The sequence below is a fragment of the Pleurodeles waltl genome, chromosome 8 (genome assembly GCF_031143425.1).
Source record: "Pleurodeles waltl isolate 20211129_DDA chromosome 8, aPleWal1.hap1.20221129, whole genome shotgun sequence".
In the NCBI taxonomy this organism is placed as follows: Eukaryota; Metazoa; Chordata; class Amphibia; order Caudata; family Salamandridae; genus Pleurodeles; species Pleurodeles waltl.
In genome coordinates this window covers 1,201,498,681-1,201,523,500 of record NC_090447.1, presented here as the reverse complement: position 1 = coordinate 1,201,523,500, position 24,820 = coordinate 1,201,498,681, and the positions used below count along the sequence as shown (strand labels likewise).

At 43.1% G+C, this 24,820-nt stretch overlaps 1 protein-coding gene across 2 annotated transcripts in view; it reads right to left on the bottom strand.

Annotated features, from left to right (window-relative positions):
• Positions 1–565: 565 nt before the first annotated feature.
• PROSER1 (proline and serine rich 1) overlaps positions 566–24,820 on the bottom strand; it is a 157,422-nt gene continuing 133,167 nt past the window's right edge. For both annotated transcript variants that reach the window (XM_069205486.1, XM_069205487.1), the window contains exons 12-13: positions 6,722–6,881; positions 566–2,463 (exon numbers count right to left, since the gene is read on the bottom strand). In XM_069205486.1, the coding sequence (XP_069061587.1) occupies positions 2,338–2,463; positions 6,722–6,881 (286 nt within the window). In that variant the 3' untranslated portion in view covers positions 566–2,337. The remainder of the gene's footprint in view (positions 2,464–6,721; positions 6,882–24,820) is intronic.

Sequence of the window (24,820 nt, the reverse complement as noted above, 5' to 3'; positions counted from 1 at the left end):
AAGCAGTGAAGGCTGTGACTGGTGAACTATGGTGGGGTAAAATGTGGGAAATGTAGTTTGTGTGTTTAATGTTTTGTGATTAGCTGATGTTTAATTCAGCAAAACAGAAAGAAGCATAATCTGAGCTTCCGGTCCTGATAGAATCTGGATTTACTGCAAGTTGTGGACAAAGCCATTAGAATTTTGTACTCCAGTCCCTCACTGTACATGCACATGCCAATTTCATCGTGGGGAGGCATACAAAAAAGATACTGAGAATCTTTCATGACCGTGTTGTTGACTGTTCATGTAGTTTCTAAACAAAATAGGTTGATGTCAATAAAATTCAAAAAACACAGAAGCAGAAAAACAAATGGGTACTGTAACTGCAGAAACTTAAAAGGGGCAGCACCTTATTCACGGTCTAATCTGCTATTCCTTGCTTTTTATTTTAGAGGACTCCATATGTTTTGTATTACAAGTTTTGAAATAAGTAAGGGTACAGCATCTTAATAGGTGCCCTGGAATAATTCTATCGGTCAGCAAATATGAGAATCCATGACAGAGAAACAATTTCCTACAACGATTGACCATGTATGCGGTTTATTGTACTACAAAACTGTGTGCATGAATCAGTTTCCATTTCCAATGATGTATACATTTCACAGTGCCAACGTCCTTTTGGAGACTTCGAAATTTGTTAAAAACCAACGTGTGAGCCAGTGCAAAAAATAGGATACAACCTTTAAGTATAGCAATAAATAACCGTCGTAAATTATATGTTACAGAGACTTACCTACACGACCTAAAAACGTTAGTACAATTACCCACTAAAACGAAGTGGATCAAAACGGGCTACGCATGTGGTTTCACTAGAAATCGAATGGGTAAACCACAGGCGTAAATGAGGCAAAGTGCATGCTCAACAATCTAATACCCTACTAAATGAATCATGAGAGTCCAAAGGTTATGACATTTCTATTCTAAATATTACCAGATACTTTTCAAATCTTTATGATCAGTGTTTTGCAATATTTGAATACCAAAGACAACTTTTTTATATTGTGTTTTTGGTGTGCTTATGCAACAACATGTATAAAGCATTAACGTTCTGCACACATATTCGAGAGCCTAGCTGTAACAAAATGCACACTTAGTGTACCTAAGAGCATCAAAGTTAGGCAGTGTGTATGAGCAAACAATATAAAATATAGTTTTCATTATGTAAGCACAAAAGTTGCATTACCTAACACAGCTGTTCTAGCTACTGCTAACGGCTATTTTCCATTTTTTAAAACCCTTCAAGCAGTCTATGAAGCTCAAAGGAGCAAAGAGTAGCATCAAAGTCTCAAACAATAAACATTAAAGTATGCATAATCAGTCAATACCTGGTTGTGAAGAGGGTACAGAACAAACCCCTTATAGAAGATTTCAATGGTTACATTCAGATTACATTTCCAATGGAATAGAGATGGGCCATTTTGCCGCAACGTATTTCCTTCTAAATGGACCAAATTCAAGTATTGAAAGTCTCATTAGTGCAGCTACCTGTCTTTCACCATCCTTTAGTAATAACATGTTGACTTTTCAAACACAGATGACATCTGAAAATGCTACAGCTGTAATGAAAATTACATACATACATGATGCTTTATCCTTCTCACACCCTGAGGGGTGGGACAACATAAAAAACAAAGTTCCACACTGCAAGTTAAATATCTAAAAATCCTTTTTAAAAATAGTCCATACCTTTTGTTTTTATTGGTTTCACATCTTTGCATCTGCCTATATTAAAATATATTTCAATCAACACTCTGCTAATATATGTCCGTATTTCTTGTTGAGTTTTTTTTCCTAAGTATAACCAATTCAAAAATACCTACCGCAAAAATGCACAGCACACTTATAACAACATAATTAAATGTTATTATGGTGTGAATATATCTCTTCAGACATGAGGACCCACTCTGCAACAAATACTTGTATTACCAATGCATCACTTTACTACACTGGAGGTGTGAAAAAGTATGTACTTACATTTGTTGCCACAACTTGAAATAATAGTGACTGTCCACATTCTACTAAGATACAACATTTAAATTAGTTACCTACCTACCATATTCATTGAAATAGATTATTTAACTTAGGACTAAAAACGATGAATTAGAATCACAGAGTGCATCAATATGATACTGAACTGCAGCTGTACATTGGGTCACTGAAGCTCCAAAAAACAGTATTCATTGGCCTGGTGCATGTGTCCATGAAATCTCCAATCCCTTCACAAATGTTGATTTGTGTAACTATCCAGGCACCTGTCTCATTGTTCACTCGATTGAGAGATACAATTTGTGTTTATTATTGCCATCCGCGCTGTGGCATCCCGGCTTGTAGCGAAAACGGAGCTCCTGGTGAAGCAGCATAGTTAATAAGTCCATCTGCCTGGACTTGGAAGTTCTCCAAAGCTGCTGCCGCTGACTGGGCCTTAAACAAAGCAGAATAAACAACAAGGTGAAAGTGAGCAGGGAACTTTTACATAATCAAGTTTAACAAGTTTAACAATAAATGTGAAAAGGTGAAATATGAATAAATAATTGAATGAAGTAAAATGTATTGGAGCAAACAAACAAGAGAAGTACAAACCATCCAGAAAAAAAATATTCATGGGGAGCCAAACATAAGCTTTGGCAACTGCAATCAGTCCCCTAGTAGCCTGGGCAGTAGAAAAGTCCTCAATGTCCCCAAAATGACCTTACCCAAGTCTTAAGTCAAACTCAACCCACAGTGTTGTTTAGTAGGGTGAGGACTGTCAAAGCACCATACGAAATCTTTCAACCAAAAATAAATAAAAGATGTTTCTGTAAACCATCTCTACATTACTCATATTTTCAATTTTGGGAGCATGAAATGCTGAGTGGACACTCTAAGATTCGTACCTGTAACTATCTGGTCAAACACAGTTCCTGAGAGTAGACACATAAGTCCTCAGGATCACCAGATAAGTCTGCCTTCCTCACATTACCTATTTAATTGGAACAACCACAGGAATAACCCCAGGATTCCCTACTTCTGAATATTCGACCTTAGAGTAGCCTAATGAACAAGTTACTTACCTTCGGTCACGCCATTTCTGGTGGACACTCCATCTAACCGCAGACTCCTCACCTGAAAATATTCCCCAAGTGTCAGACTGGATTGGAAAAATTTGAAGCAGCACCCCGTGTGTCGGGAGGTGACATCCATGCTAGATGTGATGTGTACAGGCCTGTATAGGCACCACTCATGCACGCTGACATCATTTGCTTTCATGACTCTTCCACGCCTGCAGACGTGGAGTCAAAGTCAAATTAGTCAAGGCCAGTGTGAGGGTATCTAAAGTGATATTTTTTAAGTGAAAGAATCTAGTTCACAGAACAGGGCAGATCTATGAGGAATCTAGGGTTAGAGCCTCTAATAGCAAATGCTTTACTGAAAGTAAGTAACTTGTTCTTCTGAGAGAGACTTCTAACTGCAAATTCCTCACCTTAGAATGGATACCAGAGCGGTTCATCCCAAGAGGTAGGTATGTGAACTGGCTCAAAACAAAAAGTCATGAATAACTAAATAAGCACAATTTCCATCCTGCTGGACCTGCTTGATGAACATATGGAGGGATGCCCACGTCGCAGCCTGGCAAATGTTTAGGACAGGCACTCCATGTGCTAACTTAGAAATAGCAGCCTGGGGTCTGGCCAAACGAGCCCGCAAGCCCTCAGAAGGCTGCTTCATTACTAAAGTGTAGAGATTTTTAAGAGCATAATCCAGCGGAGATAGCTGCACTATATCGTTATGCCTTTCTTCACACTTACGAATCCGATAAAAGATTGATTGTCCACTTGACGGGGAAGAGGGAGGCTAGTCAGATCAATTTAGAAGCACAGAGCTCTCTTCGGGTCCAGTTGATGAAGACAATGCTCTTCCTTAGAAGATGAGACTCCTCTCAAGACCAGAGGCCTCTGATCTCTACCTCCCCTGGATGGGCACCCCAGACTAGAAATGATGCATTGGTTACCACTGTTAGTTTGGTGTTGGGTAGAGAGAACAGTATGCCACAGACCAAATCGTGGACCTGTAGCCACCATTGCAAATCCCATACAGTTTCCTCTGAAATCCGTAAATGTGCAGACAAGTTCCCTTGATGTTGCAGCCACTTGGACTTCAGATCCCACTGCATAACCCGCATATGCCATGTGGGGTGCTTGTCCAGCAGGATGCAGGAGGCCATCAAGTTCAGAGTCACTTCACTGAGATGAAGGATAGAGGCTGAAATATTGGGATCATAGCTCGAATGTCCTGGACTCTGCGCTCTGTTGGACAGAGGCAAAACTGCACAGTGTCCTGAAGGTCTCTGAAGGGAGCATCAGAAGGAGTGAGGTGTGACTTCAGCACACTTATCGTGAACCCAAACGATGTGAGAAGGTTCGATGTAGGTGACAGCTACCTGGGGTATGCCAGCCTCAGCATTCAACCTCCACAGATGAGCTGCGACCACTGCAATCACTTTTGTGAATACTTGAGCGGAGCTGGTGAGGCCAAATGGGAGCACAGTGAAATGAAAATTATTCTTGCCCACTGTGACCTGCTGGTAATGCCTGTGAGCCTGCAGGACAGAAATAGGTAAATAGGCATCCAGTCTATGGGAGTGATGGTAGACAAGACCTGAGCCAAGTTGAGCATCTTTAATTTGGCCTTTCTCAGTATTGGGGGGGAGGGGCAAAGATCTAGAATAGGACGGATCCCTTCATAATTTTTCACACCAGAAAGTATATGAAATAGCAACCACAAACTACTTCTGACATTCCTATGGCTTCTTTGGCCAAAAGAACCTTCACTTCCTATTCTAAAAGTACAGGTGGCCCTGTATCAGCCATTCTAGAAATGGTTACAGCGGTGTTGGGGTTTCCAGGAATGGGAGAGCATAATCCTGCAGAATAATCTGCAACACCCACTGGTTTGAGGTGGTGGTCTGAGACCGTGGCAAGAATTGGCACATTCTGCTGCTGAAAGGATGGCTGTGTGTCACGAAAAACACAGCAAAGAAGCTTGGTGGGTGCGGGAACGGATGGAGCAGTAGAATGAATGCGTGACCTATGGAGTCCTCAGCTGTGACCCTAAAAGGAGTGAGAAGACTGCTGGACGGAGTGGGGGTGTTGGGGTCTGGGATTCGGTAAGGTACAGCTGGTGAAATTGGGACCACCTGCCAAATCCATGGATGGGACGAAACTGCACAGGGGGCAACAGAGGAGCAGCAGACAATCAAAGGGAGTCAGCTGTATGTCTGCTGTGCTTAAAGCACTCCTGCACCAAATCTGCCTTGTCCCCGTATAGGCAGGTCCGCTGAAGGGCAAACTGGACATCCCCCAAAAAGCCAGTATAGCGCATCCAAGCATGTTGTCAGATGGCCACACTGGTTACAAATGCTCAGCCCAAGGAGACTGCAGTATCAAGGCTGCAGCGGACCGAAAACGTCACTGCATCATGACCGCCCTGCATGGCCTGGGAAAGGATAGCGAGAGCTCCCTCAGACACCAAAGGACTCTTCGAGGAAGGATGCTGGGTACAAAGTCCAGATCCCCTGGTGGTTCAACAGGGGCACTTGTGCAAGGTTTAGCCCAGGTACCCAGGAGGGTATCAGTCAAGGCCTCATTAAAACGTAGAATAGGTTCTGCAGAGATTGCTTGGGCTCAGTTAACAAATTTATTTTTACCTCATGTGGGGGAAGTTTGAGGTCAAGAATGCCAGCAGGTTTTTTTTTTAATTTATTTTGTTTAATTTTTTTTACTGCGGATTAGTGGATCCTTGCAGCAATATATATATAAAAAAGGGTTTTTGCCCCCCAGGCTGGGTCCCTCTTAGACCCTGGGAGGAGTTGTTTCCAAAGAAAGATCATGCACTACACCTGGTGATCAGGTGGCATTGTGCAGGTATTGTGGAGTGATGTACTCTCTTATATCAAAGCCATTTCCAATGTTCAGATACCACTGGACCCTTGTGTTGTCTTTTTGGGCACTCCTACATCAGATGATACATAGGATCCTTCTCTGTCACAAAATGCTCTCTTTTTTTCAATTGCTACTGGTTGTCTGAACTACACCAGCACACAAATGAAAGTGTCTTACCAGCCAATCGCCTTATTTGCAATATGATGTAGCTTCCATGTGAAAAACATCAGCAAATCACAGGAAAATGCTACAGTTTTAGCCCATATTTTTGCACGGATTCCTAATATAATTTCCAAAGAATTCAGCAACATTACTGCGCAAAATCTTATGAAAATGCTTGTAAGCAAAACAATCTGATGTTTGCACAGTAAAAAGAGTGCAAAACACCCAATTTTCTGAATATACTCAAAGCCTTAATTTTACTGTAAAATGGGTACAATGGCCAAGTACCTTTTCAGATTTTTGATAAACAGCTGATGGTTTTCCCTTTGCTGCCCCTTGTCTCTTTCATTATGCCCCCAGTGCATGCTTTAATGCTGTGCACCTCGGAAAGAGATTAATACCTCCGAATCACTGATGCCACCCAAGTGTATGTGTTTTTATAACAGACTGACTACCAGAAGCGATACAACAGTAGTGAGGTACGAGAATTAAGAGGCACGCAGAATGTGGTATACTGAATGAAACACATACAACAAACTGTTCCCAAACTTCAAATCAAACTGCATTTATATTAACAAGAATTACATTAGCAACCGTACCTGCAAGAGTGCTGACTGTGCTGCCACTGCTGCTGCTGCGCTTTGCTGCAAACCTTGCAAAGTAGATGGGGAGTGGCTTGGTGAAAACCCTGGGAGACCCGCGAGTGACAGAAGTCCAGGAAAAGCAGCATTACTTCCTGCTTGTAGCCCAGAAGACAAGCTGAAACAAATAAAATTTAGTAGGAATTACCCTGTTTTTCGATCTATGAACATTCTTTCTGTAGAAGACATCAGTGTGGCTTTTGAACGTATCTTGGAAAGACATTTAGGCATATTTGGTCACTGATGAGTAGTGACTGTGTTCTTTCCATTGAAAAAGTTACTAAAATCCCAATCAGACTTGCTATGAACAAAAGTCTATCCATAGATAGGAAAAACATAAGACTCCTTTTCACAATCAATAAACAGTTGATATGCCATAAAACAAGTGAAAATATCATAAAACAAGTACAAAATCCTCAAACCATAAAATGACAGCAGAAACAAATAATTAAGTCATAAGCATCATAAAACATGGATCGGATAATCTCAAACACCACTCGTTCCCGTACTGAAATGGCAGCACTTAAATACAATTAAGTGCAATATAATATTAATTGTTTTATTAAATCAGGTTTTACAGGTTTAATTATCTCCTCCTACGCCTAGCGAACAATTTACAAAAAAAGAAAAGAGAAAAAGCATGCATGACTGACGTGATATACATTGTACAGCATGGACCATTTTCAGCTCTAGAACGCTAGTTTAAGCAAAACTCAGGAAGCCAGTCAATTACAAAATAGTTTAGGACACTCCCATCATATAGAGGTAAACTCATGATATAGAATTCAATCCTGAGCTATTTTTTAATAAGGAGATACGCTTTAATGGGGAATATCAACGTTTCAGAGACTTCCCACTCATAAGTAATTTCTGTAAAAAGACAAACAAAAAACCAAAGAGCTGGCATGGAAGTTGCTTGAGACTGTCAGAACACTAAGGGGGTCATTCAGAGTCTGGAGGTCTTGAGACTGCCAGACTCGGGTGGCCACTGGACCGCGGCGGTAGTGGTGGTCCATTCCGACACATTCTGACTGTGGCTGAAACGCTGCGGTAATACTGCCAACACCGCAAGGCTGGAGTCAGCCTCCAGCCTGGCAGGCCCGGAGGTTGTAATCCGCCAGGGCAGCGCTGCCCACCGGATTACGAGTTCCATTCCACCAGCCTTTCAATGGTGGTTCACACCACTGTGGGAAAGCTGGCAGAATGGGGGTGGCCCCCGCACTGCCCATGCACTCGGCATGGGCAGTGCAGGGGGCCCCACGCACAGCCCCGTCGCGCATTTCACTGCCCGAATTACGGGCAGTGAAATGCGCGACGGTTGCTGCAGTACCACCACATTAGCGCCGGCTAGATTACGAACCAGCGTCAATGTCGGAATAGGGCTGGCGGTGTCCTGACGGCACTATCGGTCAGGTGGTGGATTGAGTTTGGCAGGCAGGCTCTGCCGCCCAGCAATCTCAGAATGACCCCCTAAGAGCCCAAACACATAATCCCAGTCACATTTTTCCAGAAATAATCATAACAAGGTAGGTAACCCATCATTCTAGTTTAATAACATAATTAAAAAATAATCCGAAGAGCATCACAAAACAATTAACCTATACCAAAATTACTTAAACCTATCTTCAAGGAGGGGAAGAGGTACAGCCTTGTGAAACACACAGCTAGAAAGCGAGGACGTGAAACACAGTAGTCTTTTCAGGAACTTATTTTTCTTAACCTGAATGCTGAAACATTATTACAGCCCCCAAAAGCCAGCCACAAAAACACTGAGAAAATAAGTTTTGCTTTATATATTTCCATTATTTAGACGGTCCCAATATGCTTACTATCGGTTGAAAGTCCTACCAGAATCTTTTATTTACACATAGCAGTAAAGGCACTTTAGAGAACTGCATTACTAATTACAATCCAAACTGAAAACAGTTATAAATTGAGGTGTACGAATAAAAGGGATTAACTACCACAATCCATAATTAAATATAACTCAAAAGGTTGCCTTCCAGCTTAATTTTATTTAATAAAACTCAGCCTCAACATTACAATGTTGTAATAAACAGGTAGGCCAAGTAATCAAAATCAGTGATGAAACAATATGCTTGATGATCCATTGTAATACTTTGAAACATACTTTATTTGAGGATATTTTCTAACAAAAAGAAACCTGCTTGTAGCATAAATAATATTTATCTGCAGCGTACATGTTTTGTTCCATCAGAACTTCTTCAGGGCTAGGACAGAAAATTAATACGATTGTACATCTCAAGTCTTTCCTTTAAATATATACCTTTCCAAGTGCCAGATTACAGGTAAGTATCACTTTTAATTTATTCTACCAATGTATTTTAATATCACAGTTTTGTATTAAACAACAGGTGGGCACTTCTCTGTCTCTGCTTTCAACCAGTTAGGTGCCAGGACAGTTCAATGTAGTGTAGTGCTCTTTGCGTGTGTACAAGAATCTAGCAAGAAAGAAACAGCTTTTAAGGTTTCCAAAAATGTGGTAAAGAGGGCTGGTCCAATGCATGGCAATCTCTCCACTTGTCAAGCTCATCCCCTATTAACTGTCCAGTGTGCACCATCCAGGTTCACAGAACTAGAGCGGTCTGGAGTACCACTATAAAGATGAAAAGGCCTATAGGAGGAATATATGAATATTACATCCCATTATCAATATAGGAAATGAAAAATAGCTCAACTTGTTTTCTTATTTCTAGATCATGTACTTAAATATTTTACATTTATAATAACAAAGGAGGAACCTTAGCAGATTAGGACTTGCTTAAAGCATAAATACTGCTAGGATGAGTGCAGCATACTTAGAGTCAGTAGGTAATGAAGCACCAAATCAGGTTTTGTAGACAGTCTAAGGAATACCCCAAACAGTTACAGATTATAATCAGAACATGCATGTGTAAAGTTGGGGTAATTGTTTTGGAAGGGGTGACAACTACCAACTTAATGAACACAATCTGGTTAGGTCAAAATACAGTTGAAAGAATCTAAGTTCACCTCCTTATAGGTATAACACAAGCAGCAGGCAATCCTCAGAGAGGTGCTTGTTAAGTTTAAGAAGTAACAACTACTATAAAATAAAGAACACAAAATGCCACTAACAATGTAAAAAAGAGAATAATTTAATGACTGAAAACATACCAAGATCATTAAAATAAGAGGAATCAGAGAGTTTTAAGGCAAAACAGCCCCAGAAAAAGTAACTTGTCAATAAAAACACAACAGGTAGAGGTTGACTGGGATCTTAGGCACGATTTCAGGACAAGCGTGATGGAGCTTTTTTGCATATGCAATTTGGGGCACGATAGTGAAAATGTTGCCTTTGGTCTCTGATATGGAAGTCAAACTTCTTTGGAAGATGGTCCAAGGATGAGCCCAGCGAGGGCACCTCAAAATCAGATAAGTCATTGTCAAGCTCCCGCTGAAGCTCTTGGTTTTGTGGCTGAAAGCTCAGAGTGAGACAAATCTGGATTTGTACGTCAGATAGCTGTGCCTCCTGACCCCCGTCCATGGTTTCAGCTTCAGACTTAGTCACTTTTTTGAATATCAAAACCCTCCAGAGGGAAAAGACTGGGCGTAGTAATCTGGAAGAGCTCCACAAGGCTAGATACCTTTACTGTGAGGCTTCACTGAGCCAGTTTTCAACGTGGGAAATAGGCCTAGTTTATTTGCTTGCCTTGGGTGCAACCCCCATGGAAAGTCTCTACGCCTTATCCCGGAAAAATGATTATGTCACACTTTTCTCCAAAGGCTGGGAAAGTTAGGTCTGGTCATGCCCTTCAGCCCCCACCTCTCCAGGGAAAGCTTCTAGGCACCACATCTCTCTACAGCAGGTCCCCTTTGCATCCAGTCCTTTGGGGACAACAGGGCCCTCTTAAAAGTCAATAGTCCGTCTGCTTTTTGTGTCTTTAAAGCCCGCAAACAGAAGGCCCACCGCTAGATCCTTTTAGAGCAGATCCTCTCCTTGGGTGCAAGCAAGAGTAAGGAGTCCTTGGGTGAGTCCTCTTTTTTCAGTAGGTGTCAGAAGTTGTCTTCTTCATGTATAGTCTTTCCAGGCTCACATTTATCCTGTACACTAGCAAATGGCTGTGCAAAATCTGCCACCAACCTACTATTTTATTGCAGTCCACTCACCTCATTTTGAAGCACTTTCACTTTGGCTTCCTGCAAAAGTACCCAGGAGCCACTGTCAATACATCATTAAAAAATACAATGTACTGAAAATAAAGGCAAAGCTCAATTACAATTCAGCAAACAAAACCGAAAATCCCTCATCATTTTTGGTGTGCAAAGGACCATACACACCATTTATGCCCATGCAATTTACACTCCTTAGATGACTGCATTTTATACAAACATTGGCAAAAATATCTTGGCAAAATACTGGGCAGCACAAAAGTAAAGGAAAAATGTGAAAAAGGGCACAATTATGTGGCCTGCGTATGCGTGGGTATAAGGAGGGAGAATCTTTTTAAAATATACTAATCCTTGATGGATTGGTAAAAAAAAAAAAAAGTAAAAGAAATACTGTGAAAGTGTTTTTTTCCTGGTACTCAACCACAAAAATAAATAAAAAATTCGGACTGTGGGGGCTAACGAGTGTCAGGTGAGAGAAAGCTACAGGAAGTGGGCTGGGGGAGGGGGAAAAGCAGCAAAAGAGGCAGACCAACAACACAGGGGTGAAAGGAGAAGCACACGGTTGTGAAAGCAATATGGAGCTCGGAGGAGGCAGGGGGTCTGGCGGGGGAGAAGTATCAGAGAGATTGCTTGCAACATAAGAGAAAATAACATGGAAGATTGGGTTATTTGGTGGGAGGGAGGAAAACACAACAGAGAGAACTGGAAAACAGCACATGCACTGTCATGGAGTGCTTTGTCAAAAAGAAAAAGCAGATTCTTAAAAGTGAGCACTGAAAGAATAGTACCTAGCCAATTAAAGAGATGGTAAAGAGGCTATGTTTCAGGCAGACAAGCTAGGACAAAGACATCCATTAACTATGAACTAAATCAATGAGTGACTAAATAGCTAACCAATGGTAAGGAATGAGTGTGCTGTGTCCGTTAGTTCTTGGTAAGCCCACATTATGCTTTTTGCAACCAGCCAGCATGTGCGGTCTGGTAGGCTAGTCCATAAACTATGGTTGTCTACAAAGAGCAAAATACAGCGGGCTGTTAGTTATGGTGTGCAATTTTAAAAATAAAATTAGTTGACCCACTGACATCTATCCCACTAATAGTTTATTCTGTGCCTTTTATATTTGTTTTGAAGCCAGCAGTGGTGCAAGGCAACTAGCACCTTCCCTATTCCACTATGGCCCACAGCAATTTGCAGGCCAATGACAGGAAAGCTTAAAGCTCCTTGAGCGCTAACTTCGCAAATGTGAGGAGGGCAAACAGTAGGTGCTATGAACATTTACAAACAAGCCGATGTCCTTGGGCAAGTTAAAGGGGTACTAAAGAAGTCCCATTGCACTAGGGCATGTAGTGGGGGAGCAACACATAGACACCCACCCTTGGTCAAGGCTGTGGCAGCAAAGGAACATCCCCCATTTTCAGTAATGCTGTGGCATGAGGGACATTTATACCCCAGTCTTCAATGAGTAAGACAGGGGGGATTACACAGTTTCATATTCCCACATTTGGGGGCACAGTGGGGTAAACTGCCCACGCCCTTGGTGCTATGACTAAGGCCAGGTTTCTTGCAGAGAAAGGGAGAATTAACAAGAATCTCACACTCCTTCCTCTAGGCAATACACATTTGGTAGAAAGGCATTTTAAGGACAACAGGTCTATCACAAAAGTAAAGGGGATATGAGGAGCCAACCCAGTTTTGGACCCCCAAAATCAGTACATACACAATAAGCAAATCTATTCAAATGGATTTATTATACCCCAACCTACTGTAAAAATATGGATACGAATTGACAGATTATCATACAAACACAATCAAAGCCAACCAAAATCAGAGTAATAGTTCATCTGTGACAGTCTCCATCTGCATGTTATTGCAGACCTACGAGATATGTACATCTTTGCCTCCCATAACTTGGTCAATTCCAAGTGACAGGGCTGCAGACATTGGCAGCAATATCCTTAAGACAGGCATGGCTCCCAGGCATGTAGACAGTCCTGCCTCACGTTTATGTAGTATTTGTGCCTTGGTAGAGTGGTTGGTTTCCAAGTGAGGAATCCTGGGAAAGGCTGCCTAGTAACTAGTTGCTGGATTAGAGTACTTCAGAGCCTTTTACTGGGCATAGTTGACTAGTGATCGGTTACTGTTGTAGAGAGTTCACTTACAAACAGCATAAAAGCTATTAATGAAGCATACATTATTATTGTTATGGCTGTGTGAAATTGCAATCTGAGTATATAGTTCGCTGACAGAAAACATTGCATTAGACGTATCATCAATCTTTATTCAAATCAAAGTACAATAAAATCACATAACATATTAAAACAATGATAAAATTGTGGTTTCATATAAAAATCATAAAACCATAAAACTGAGGCATGACAGACAAGAATCACATTTCATGATAATTGTGGATTGTGTGTATATAGCTCGCAGAATAAAAACTGCAGTTGAAAAAAATAACCCCATTGTTGGTAATGTTTGTAAAATCTCCATGGCAGCACTACACTGTCAAAAATAAAATGTGCTGGTTCAGCAAAGGTAGAAAAGGCTAGGACCGCCTATGTACTCCTTGCTTGAGCAGCTGCTAGACAATATACACACAGCCAACCTTAAGAATGATGGCTCTACACCCTAAGAAGTTGCTACTATGTTTAGCTAGTAAGGGACAAGACCACATCAAGTGACTTTTCATTTGGGGAAGGCAGGGGCACAATCTCAATGCAAACTTAAGCAAGGTTGTGGGGATAAAGGCAGCCCACATGGTTTCTGCCATTGGGGTATACCACCACATCCCACTGCCTATATCTTTAAAAACAAGTAATAATAACAACTCCAGATTTACCCAGCTCTTGTACAACACAAAGTTATTACCGCCCACAAAAATTGCAATTTGGTTGAAAACAGACCTTTTTTCATAATAAAATAGCAATTTCAGTTAAAAAGCATGCACTGACAGACAACTTCTCTGTTGCTTCACTCTCCCCAAAGTAGGCGACAAGGCAGCGAAGAGGCTTACAAAAGGAATGCAAATTGGGAATGCACTTAGTACTGTGGGGTTGCAGGAGCCATTTGTCCTAACACCCTTGGCCAGGGTGTTAAAACACTCAAATGCACCCCTCCACCACCCTACAGGTATCCTAGGGAAATAGGATGAGACAAAAAATCCTTTTTCTTCTCTCTCCTGAAGTTCCAGCACTAGTAATGCTGCAGAGGTTTGGGGGATCATATACCACCACCCTTGGACAACGGGGGGTGGGTGCCCAACAGTAATTCAATACCCCAGGCAGTAGCATAAGACCACTAAATGCACCCCCATTGGGCAAGGTAGGGGGCAAATAAACCCTGCAATGCTCCACTGAGAACTAACACACTCCCCTTTGGCAAAGTGAAGGGAATTAAAATAAAATAACACACAGCCCACTTGACAACGTGAGAGGATAGGATAAGCACAGTAAACACAACCCTTACTTTAAGCAAGGCGTAAGGGCAGCGGTAGGGTCAGATACTTACCCCTGCCCATAGGCAAGACAGTAGGAAACAAATACATTCACCTAGTTCTTGGAAAAGGAAGCAGGAAAGGACACAACATAACCCTTAGCTTATGGATAAGCAGTCAAAGACACAAACTTCCTGCCTCCTCACCCTCAGGCAAGATGGCGAGAACAAACAAAGGCACCTTAGTCATGGGCAAAACTTTGGGGATGGGTATGACACAATACCCACCAGTCGTGAAAAGGCAGGGGACAAGTAGTAACATCTCCAGTTTTTGGTCAAGGTTGCGGGGTTAAAAGTGGCAGCTGCCCGAATAGACAAGGTACTAAGATACGTGCCAGCTGTCCATGGCCTCCTGCATCTGCACACAACATAGGGGGTAAGGGGGGGGGGGGGGATAGAAAATCTGAAAACTGCCCCACTACCCTGTTCACCATTTCCCTGTTTCCAGTACTGAACATCGATATTCTAAACTAGGCTGGCCTCAAACCTTACAACAGCTGTATATCTATTACAAATAATAAAATCCCCTGAAAAAAATTGTGGGACGGAGGATAATGGGCAATCGTTAATGAACAAAGTTACTGCCATATCCTCATACAGGCTGCATGGTGATGAAGGTTTGCTGTTCCACTGACAGCTCACTTCATCACATACATAAAAAACATCCTCTGTAAAGATACTCTGTCAAATCCCCAAAACTTCCAGTGATAGCCCTTAAAAGTGTCTTCATATATACTGGCCAACTGCTGTCATACTTCCCAAAAGGTAAATTATATGATCAGGAAATGGCGACCTTTACCAATGAAGTGATGTCATATTATTACGAACGGTCATCATCATATTGAAACGTTCATGCAAATGACTAGAATATCAACTCACATGCTGCAGCATAATGTTATTACACTTTTCTGAGGTCATGGATGATGTAATTTATGATGTCATGTCTGAGTTCACTAGCGATACCATCGTTGAATCCATTCATTGTTTTTTTTTACTGAGTTGTGCACTGGATCAATGGTGATAGGTATGTAGATAACCATAACATACCAATTCCAGTGTTTTTTATGTTTTATATCTAAACTGTAACATCCCTTCAAATTAACTCTTTTCAAGGAATGCATATGTTTTCTCCACTATATGTGATTACAGCTTCGAAGTAAATAGTATGTCATTCAGTTACTGGATCAAAGTATAGTCCCTTGTCCATGCTATCGACCCAGTGCTAACGTACAGGAGACATAGTGAAGAATGTAGCTTGTCCGGTATTTTCTGGACCGGCACGTAGCTGTGACCAGTAAGCACTGGGCGCAGGGTAGGACTGTTCCCAAAACACCCACTTTGCTTGGCACTGCATGCAGTACCCACGTCTAAAGTACATGCTGGGCATGACCTCTGGATTCAATAAGTGGCCTTTGGTCATATGCTCAGTACCCCAGCACTCAGTAAGCACTGTACACGTCAATGGAGCACACCGTGAGCCCAGTCACTTTGCCTGAAGCATCTACCTAGCATGGCCTCCTCAGTAACCAAAAGTGAACCGGAAATTCCTTCTTAATGGCTAACTGAAAGCTAGGTAACTACCTGCTCATTCAGTTGTAATTACTAAATAGTAAAAGAAAATAATTGGAAAAGAAAAATGCTACTTATCCTGTAAGCATCTGTTTGTAGTGTGTAGTGCTGCGGAATCATATGCTTAGCAAAAGCCTGCAATCCAGTGTTGAGAATGAATGTCATAAAAGGCAGTGTGGCTCCTCCTGTGGGTGTGCACTGCACATGGGTACCAACTCAATGTCAGTGTTTTTTCACACAGCAGGTGAGCGTATGTATGGAGAGTACACATAAGTATGGTGCGCCAAGCGCAATATGCAGTGAAAGAAAAAAGCATGAGCTCTGCAAAAGGCACAAGCTATTGGGAGGTTGGTGGAGGCATGTGAATATACAGCACTACATGCTACAACCAGATGCTTACAAGGTAACTAACATATTTCTGTTCATACCATCTGTGGCTGTAGCTATACATGTTCTGCACAGATTGTAAAGTGCACTCCCCTAAGCAGAGGCTAGCTGGAGGATGTTCCAGAGGACAGAAGGAAAATGTTACTTATCCAGTAAGCATCTGTTTGTGCCATGTAGTGCTGTAGATTGACATGCTCTGCATGCTCCTGCCATCTAGTGCCGGGTCTGGAGTGGTGCAAGTTGTTTTTCTTTGACAAAGTGTTTAGAGGGATGGGATCGAGTGACTCCTCCTCTCAGCGATACTGTGAATGGGCATCAACTCCTTGTTCGATTGTTTTCCCGCAGGTGGGTGAGAAAAGGCATGCAAGGAAGTATAGAGAAAGAGATGTCCATGCAAATGTAGCTACATATTTACAAATATATATATACAAATATAATGTTACTGGAACGGTCATAGGCGTGCGTGGAGGAGGGAGAATGTGAATCTACAGTACTACATGCCACTGGTTAAGTAACATTTTCCGTTCAATAGCATGTGTGGCTGTAGATATACAAGCTCTGCAAAGCCTGTAAAGCAGTCCCTCCATAAAAGCGGTGGCTAGCCTGTGGGGAGTTGCAGTTGACTGAAAAAGTGTTTGTAGTACAGCTGGACCTATGCTGGCTTGCTGTCGTACTAGTACGTCCACACAGTAATGTTTTGTGAATATAAGTGGTGTATACCATGTAGCTGCCTTACAAATGTCAGATATAGGGATGTTACCAATGAAAGCCATAGTGGCCACTTTTTTCCTAGTAGAATGTGCTCTAGGAGTAACTGGTAACTGTCTCTCTGCTTTAGTATAGCAAATCTGTATACACTTAACTATCCATCTAGGTATGCCACTTTTGGCTTTTGGACAGCCCTTGTGAGGTAGTGAAAAGACTACAAAGAGTTTCTTAGTTTTCCTTTGACTCTTTGGTTCTGTCAATCTAAAACATGAGTGTTCTTTAACATCTAGAGTGTGGAGAGCTCTTTCTGCAACAGAGTCGGGAGGAAAGAAGACTGGTAGCTTAAAGAATTAGTTCATATGGAATTCTGAAACCACTTTAGGAAGGAACTTTAGGTTTGTGCCAAGGACAACCTTGTCTGTATGAATTTGAAAGGAAAGTTCTTCCAAGGTTAGGGCCTGGAGCTCACTGACACGTCTGAGTGATGTGATGGCAACAAAGAAAGCCACCTTCCAAGAAAGGTATGGCTGAGGATATGAATGAAGTGACTAAAATAGGCAGGTCCAAGAGCCTAGTAAGCACAATATTGATGTTCCAATATGGTCCAGGAGGCACCCTGTGAGGAATGACCTTCCTAAGGCCTTCAATGAAAGCTGTAATGACTGGGATTCTGAACAAAGAAATATGCGGTCTGTTCTGTAGATATGCAGAAATAGCTGCGTGATGTAGGCGAATGAAAGTGTAAAGTAAGTTTGTTTTTTGTAAATGGAGCAAATAAACAGTATCTTGAACAGTAGCTTTGATCAGGTCAGTGCATTTGGGTTGGCAGTAGGAAACAAAACATTTCTATTTTGCAGCATAACATGCTCTAGTTGTGAGTCTAAGAGCTTCTCTGAGAATTTCCATGCATTCTAATGGCAGTCCTAAGTAACCAAACTCTACGACTTCAGGAGCCATATCCAAGGTTTAGTGACCTGGGGTCTGGATGTCTGATCTGTCCTTGATTTTGAGTGAGAAGTTACAGCCTGTTGGGAAGCTTCTTGTGGGGAAACTACAGATAAACCCAGAAAAGTGGCGAACCACAGCTTATGCGCCCAAGTGGGAGCTACAAGGATCATGGTGAGAAACGTGTGTATAATCCTCCAAATCAGAAATGGAATGAGAAGGAGAGGTGGAAAAACGTAAGCAAGGATCTTTGACCCGTTCATCGATAAAGCGTTGCCCTTGGATAGAGCCTGGAGGAATTGCTTGAGAATTTTGCATTTTCTGATGTGGTGAAAAGGTCTATTTGAGGAGTTCCTCACTTTGCGAAGTATGTTTGAAGGTCTTGTGAGTGGAGTTCCCATTTGTGGACTTGTTGCTGCATCCTGCTGAGCAGGTCTGAAAAGTCGTCTGTCCCTGGCAGATACTCTGCCACCAGGTGAATGTGGTGCTGGAAAGCCCACTTCCATATTCTCTGAGAGACTTGCAACAACTGGGACAAATGTGTACAGCCCATTTCTGTAGATAATACATGGCTGTCATGTTGTCCGCGCGGACTAAGAAAACCTTTTGAGACTGGTGATGAAGAAATACTTTCAGGGCTATAATTACTGCCTGAAACTCAAGGCAACTGATATGTAGGGACTGGTGACTGAGATCCCGGAGGCCCTGTACTGTAAGGTCTTGAAGGTGAGCGCCCCAACCCTTCAGTGATGCATCTGTGGTCAGAGTGACCTGTGACACAAGGTCCAGAAAAGTCCGCCCTTTCAACAGGCTGGTGGTGTTCCACCATTGCAGAGAGCGGTGAGTATGACAGTCTAACAACACTAGACCTTTCAGGTGACCGTGTGACTAAGGCCACTGACGAGACAGACACTTCTGTAGGGGACGCATGTGGAACGATGACCATGCAGGACCCCATCATCCCTAACAGGCGCATAAGAGTCCTGACTGTGTATGTGCAATTCTCCTGAAACTAGGGGAGAAGAGACTGAAAACTCTGAATGTGGGCCAAGTTGGGGTATGCTAACCCCAAATCTGTACTGAGAATAGCTCCTAAATAGGGCTGTATATGAAGGGGTTGGTAGTGTGATTTGGAAAAGTTGACTGTGAAGCCCAGAGTGTGAATGAGATCCACTGTTAACCGAATGTGGTATTGGCACTGAGGTAATGTTCTGGCTTTGATGAGCAAGTTGTCTAGGTAAAGGAACACAGGTATGTTCTGTCTTCTGAGGTGTGAAGCAACTACTGCTAAGCACTTTGTGAAGACTCTGGGAGCAGGAGTGACTCAGTAAGGCAGGACTTTGAATTGGTAGTGTTTGCCTGCAACCACGAATCTTGAGTGTTTTCAGTGTGCAGAGAGGACTGGAATATGAAAGTAGGCATCCCTTAATATCGAGAGCCGTCAAAAAGTCTCCTTGTTGCAGAAGTGTAATAATGTCTTGAAGAGTAACCATGTGAAAGTGTTCTGAAAGAATGTACTGGTTTAAAGGTCTAAGGTCCAGAATAGATCTGAGAGAGCCGTCTTTTTGTTGGTAAGTAGAGGGACAATACACCTGATCCCTGGTGTTGTAAGGGAACAGGCTCGATGGCCCTTTTGAGAAGGGATTGAACCTCTTGTTTGAGAAGGGCGGGGTGCTCGTGGGGTAGTCTGTGAGTGCGAGAAGGAATGTCTGGAGGAGTGGTAATGAGCTCCAGACAATAACCATGTTGATCATTGGAAAGGACCCATTGGTTCATGGTAGTTGACTCATTCTGAATGAAAATGAAAATCTTGAAGCCGCCCCCGATAGGTGTGGAGTGAGCGGGGGGGTGGAAGGGTGGTAGTGTAGACAGAAATAGTCACTGCTTTGCAGTGGAAGAAGAGCCTCTGACCTCTGCCCTCGTTGCTTTGGCTCTGTAGGACTTCCTATAGAAACCTCTAGAATAGGAGGGTAGAGGCTGTCTGGTTTGGGAAGTAGATGCCACGGAGGGTGTGGATTTGTAAGCACCTCAGAAAATGGGGTGAGGAAAAGTGACCCTTTGTTTGGGGGACTGTAGAACACCCTTTGCCTTAGCTGTGTCTTTTTTCAGCTTCTCATGGGTAGAATCCACTTGCAGGCCAAAAAGACGCTTCTTACCAAAGGGCATGCTAAGGACTGCTTGCTGTACTTTTGATTTGAAACCAGAGCATGGGGGCCATGCGTGCCTTCTTATTAGGACACCTGTATTGATGCCGCGTGCAGCCATATCTGCTGCGTCAATGGCACAGCATATAGAATTATTAGTTATTGTTTGCCCCTTTGCAACAATTTGCTGCCCTCTCTTGCTGTGCTCTTCTCGGAGCAATTGGAGGAGCTCCTCCATTTCATCCCAGTCGTATCTAGCCAGTAACGTCTGTAAATTGGTGATACAACAATGGTTAGCTGCCTGTGCTGCCACTCTCTTGCTGGCAACATCTATCTTCTTACTCTCACTCATGGGTTGTGTAGATGTTACCTCGTGGTCGATGTCCGATTGCATATCGGAGTCCTGATTCAAGAAGGCCTTGTCTTGTTATTCATGTCCCTCCTGGGCGTGCTCCTCCCGAAGCTGTCCCGGTTGTCGTCCGGAGTCTTGCACACCATCTCCAGTCGATGAGCTCTTCGGTCCCGAAGCGTCTTCTCTGACTGGAAGGAGTTCCAGGCATCACAGGTGGGTTCCTGGTGATCGGGGACGAGGAACAAGTTACACACCAGATGTTGGTCGGTGTGGGGAAAGTTAGTGTGGCACCGACGACAGAAACGAAACAGCATACGTTTCATCAACTCAGCATAAAGGTCAGTGCCGTGTGGTGAGGTAGGCCCAAGACAGGTGAGGACACCCCAGAGGGTGCCCCGTCAGTGCCAGACTGACAATTCGAGACGCACGCTTAGATAGGAATGCACTATCAAGATACAATACTGTCAAAAAAGTCAAGACAGAAAGGTGGTGAACCAGAGCGATTCGAATGATGGAGTGAAGACACAGACATCTGAACCCAACGGAGGAGAGAAAACACTTTAACAAAAGAGTCGATTTCCATGCGCAGTATCAATGAGAGGAGTCACCACTCGATCCTATGACTCGAAACGCTTCTTCGAAGAAAAACAAATTGCACCACTCTGGACCCAATATCAGATGGTAGGAGTATGCAGAGCATTTGTATCTACAGCCACACATGCCATCAAACATACAGTTCTTCAGCTCTTGCTTGTTGGCTTGCTATGACATCCAAACAGTAGTATCTAATGAATGTGTGTGGAGTGTACCATGTAGCTTTTGTGCATATGTCAACTATGGGTGTGTTTCCGAGGAAAGCCATAGTGGCTCCTTTTTGTGAGAGAAATGAGGCCTGGGCAGGGGAAGCAAAAGTCTTGTACCCTTAATGTAGCAAGTATGATAACATTTGACAAATCCATCTAGCCATGCCCACCTTTGAAAGAGCATGTCCTTTTGTGTGGCTTGGTGAAAGCAACAAAGAGTTGCTGAGCTCTGTGAATCGGCCTGGTTGTATCAATGACCTACATGAGGGCATCCCTGACACCAAATATGTAAAGGGCCCTGTCTGCTATAGATTCTGGCTGTTGGATTAAAACAGGGAGCCCGATGCTTTGATTGACATGGAATGGGCATACCACCTTAGAAGTAATTCAGTGTTGGTTCCAAGGACAATTCTGTAATTTTGAACCTGAAAGAATGGCTCTTCTAGGGTGATGGCCTGCAATTCACTAACATGCCTTAAAGAGGTGAAAGCAAAAAGGAAAACAACCTTCCAGGAAAGGAATTGTAATGGATACAAATGTAGATGTTCGAAAAGAGGGTCCATAAGTCTGGTAAGGACAATGTTAAGGTAAGCTGCGATAGTGACTATGTGACGGCGTATGGCAGTATAGGTGAGGCCTGATTTCTGCAGATGAAGGAGGTAGCAGACAATATTCTAAACTGCAGGTTTAAACATGTCTATATGCATTGGAATGCATTAGTGGAAAAAATCTCTTCCATTTGGAAGTATCGCAAAAAGTATAGTGAGTCTGGGCGCTTCTTGGGGATAGAAATGTGCATTTGACAGAGGTTTAGAACCAAACTCAAGGACCTCAGGAGCCAGATCGCTAGATTGAGTTGCATGGGGTTGGGGTGCCTGATTGTGCCATGTTTCTGCATGATAAGGTCTGGCCTGTAGTGGATCCTCTCATGGGGAACCATCAACATCTCCAAAAGGGTCAACAACCATGGTTCTCTGCCCCATGGGAGAGCCACCAGGATGAGAGTAAGGAACATTTGCTGAAGCTTCCAGACTACCCACGGAAAGAGAGGGAGAGAACAGAGTAATGCCCATGGGCTGTGGCTACCTGGAAGCAAAGCTTTGGCATTTTGGGCGGTGGTGAAGAAGTCAATCTCTGGAAACCCCCCCAATGACCGAAATATGGGAGTAAGACTTGTGGGTGGAGTTTTCACTTGTGGACTTGTTCATGCATCCTGCTGAGGAAGTCTGCAAAATCACTGAACACTCCCAGAAGGCATACAGTTAGCAGGTGTATCCAGTGGTGAAGATTCCCATTCTAAATGCTTTGTGCTAATGCCGACAGTTGTGGCTACTGTGTTTCGCCTTGCTTTTGGAGACAATACATGGCGATCATGTTGTCTGTTTGATCAACACTACTTTGTGCTAAATCTGGTGAAAAAAGACCCTGAAAGCCAGGAGCTTGAGGTAATTGATGTAGAAGCCCCTTTGCTAAAGCCACCATATGCCCTGAATGATCATTTGCTGAAGATGCGTTCCCCAGTCCATGAGTGAAGTGTCCGGGATGATGGTCATCAGCAGAACAGGATCTATGAAGGGCTGGCCCTGCAAAAGACTATTGTTCTACCACTTATGAAAGCGATGGGTGCTGGACCGTATAAACAATAGATCCTCCCAGTGACCCTCTGCTTGTGACCATTGCGTAGATAGTCATTTTTGGAGTAGGCTTATGCGAAGCCGTGTGACAGGAACTACAGCTATACATGACGCCATCATTCCTAGAAAGTGCATAACTGTTCTAACAGCCAATTGCTTTGGGTGAAAAAGAGGCAGCAACTGCTGGAAAGTCTACAATCTTGCCAGACTAGAGTAAGCCTTGCCAGTGACGGTACTGAGTATGGCTCCCAGAAAAGATTGAATTTGAAGGGGCTAAAGGCTGGACTTCACAATATGTACTGTGAAGCCCAGACTGTGGAGTGGGCTGGATGTGAGTGAGACACTGCTGTTTGCTTGCACTCTTGATCAGCCAATCGTTTAAATAAAAGAAGAATTGAAAGCGTGAATAACGCTCATTCTGATACAGTCAACTACCACTGAAAGGCATTTTGCAAATACTCTGGGAGTAGTGTCGACCCCGAATAACAAAACTTTGAAATAATAATTGCTGACCACTAACCAAAAAAAGCAGATAGCACAGATAAGCGGGATGGATGAGTATGTGAAAGAAGGCAACTTTCAGACCGAGGGCCATTATAAAGATGCCTTGCTGCAATAGAGGAATAACATCCTTTAGAGTTACCACATGGAAATATTCTGAAAGGATATAGCTGTTGAAAAGTCGCAGGTCGAGTATTGGCCTTAGAGACCTGTCCCTTTTGGGCAGGAGAAATTACATGGAGTACACCTCCTTTCCATGTTATGGCAATGGTACTAGTGTTATTGCTTCTTTGCGGATAAGTGTCTGAAATGTTTTCCTGAAGAAGGTGCTGTTCTCTTCAGAGAGGGTGTGTTTGTAGGGTAGAATATTTGGTGAGGTTTCAGAAAGGTACAGGCAGTAACCACATTTTATGATGGAGAGGACCAACTGGTTGGAGGTTATCTCTTCTTGTTGCAAGAGCAACCCCTGTAGTTTCCCCTGACAGGTGTAGTGTGATCAGGGGCTGTGTGGGAATGGAAGAGAGTCCCTGCTTGCTTGAGGCGGCTCCTTTGATCAAGACTCCTTTGGCTCTCAATTTGGTATTGCTACCTCTACCTTCTCTTGAATACTCCTGTGTTGGCTGCTGGTGGCATTGTTGCTGCCTCTGGTACGAGACAAGAGAGTCTGGAAATGTGGTTTAACTGCCCCTCCTATACCCTGACTGTCTGACGGGCACCCACCAACTTGTCTGTACCTGTGGTCCATAGAGATTCACTGTCAAACAGCAGGTTTGGAAGATACTGTTGCATTACTGGCTTGAAGCCAGAGACACGGAGCCAGGCATAATGCCTGACCAGGATGCAAGTATTAACACCTCTAGCTGCAGGGTCAGCTGCATCAAAAGTGTAGTAGATGGTGGCATTTAAAATGGATTTGCCTTAAGTAACCAGCTCTTGTCCATGCTGTCCATAGTATTCTGGGAGGTGTTGGAGGAGTTCTTCCATCTCATCCTGATGCGCCCTGTCTTTTCAGGAGAGCAGGCCAAAAGAATTAGCACTCTGCCAGTGTGTGGCTGATTGTACTCCCACCCCCTTGACCACTGCATCAGTCTTTTTATTCTCCTGTTTAGGCAGCAGAGTGTCCCCCGTACACTAGCCATTGGTGTGTTTCTGCACCACGTGGACCACAGGAGAGTCTGGTAGAACATGGCAGCAGATGTAGGGCAGGTCATTGGGTGAGAATCCCCTTCAGCAAGGAGAGGAACTAGAGGGCGCATTTGGTTTTTGAGAGTATTTCTAACAGGAAGGCATTGTCTTCTTGGACGATATACTTATCTCTATGAAATATAGCCGCCCCTTGTATAACCTACTAATATGAGGTAGTGTGATC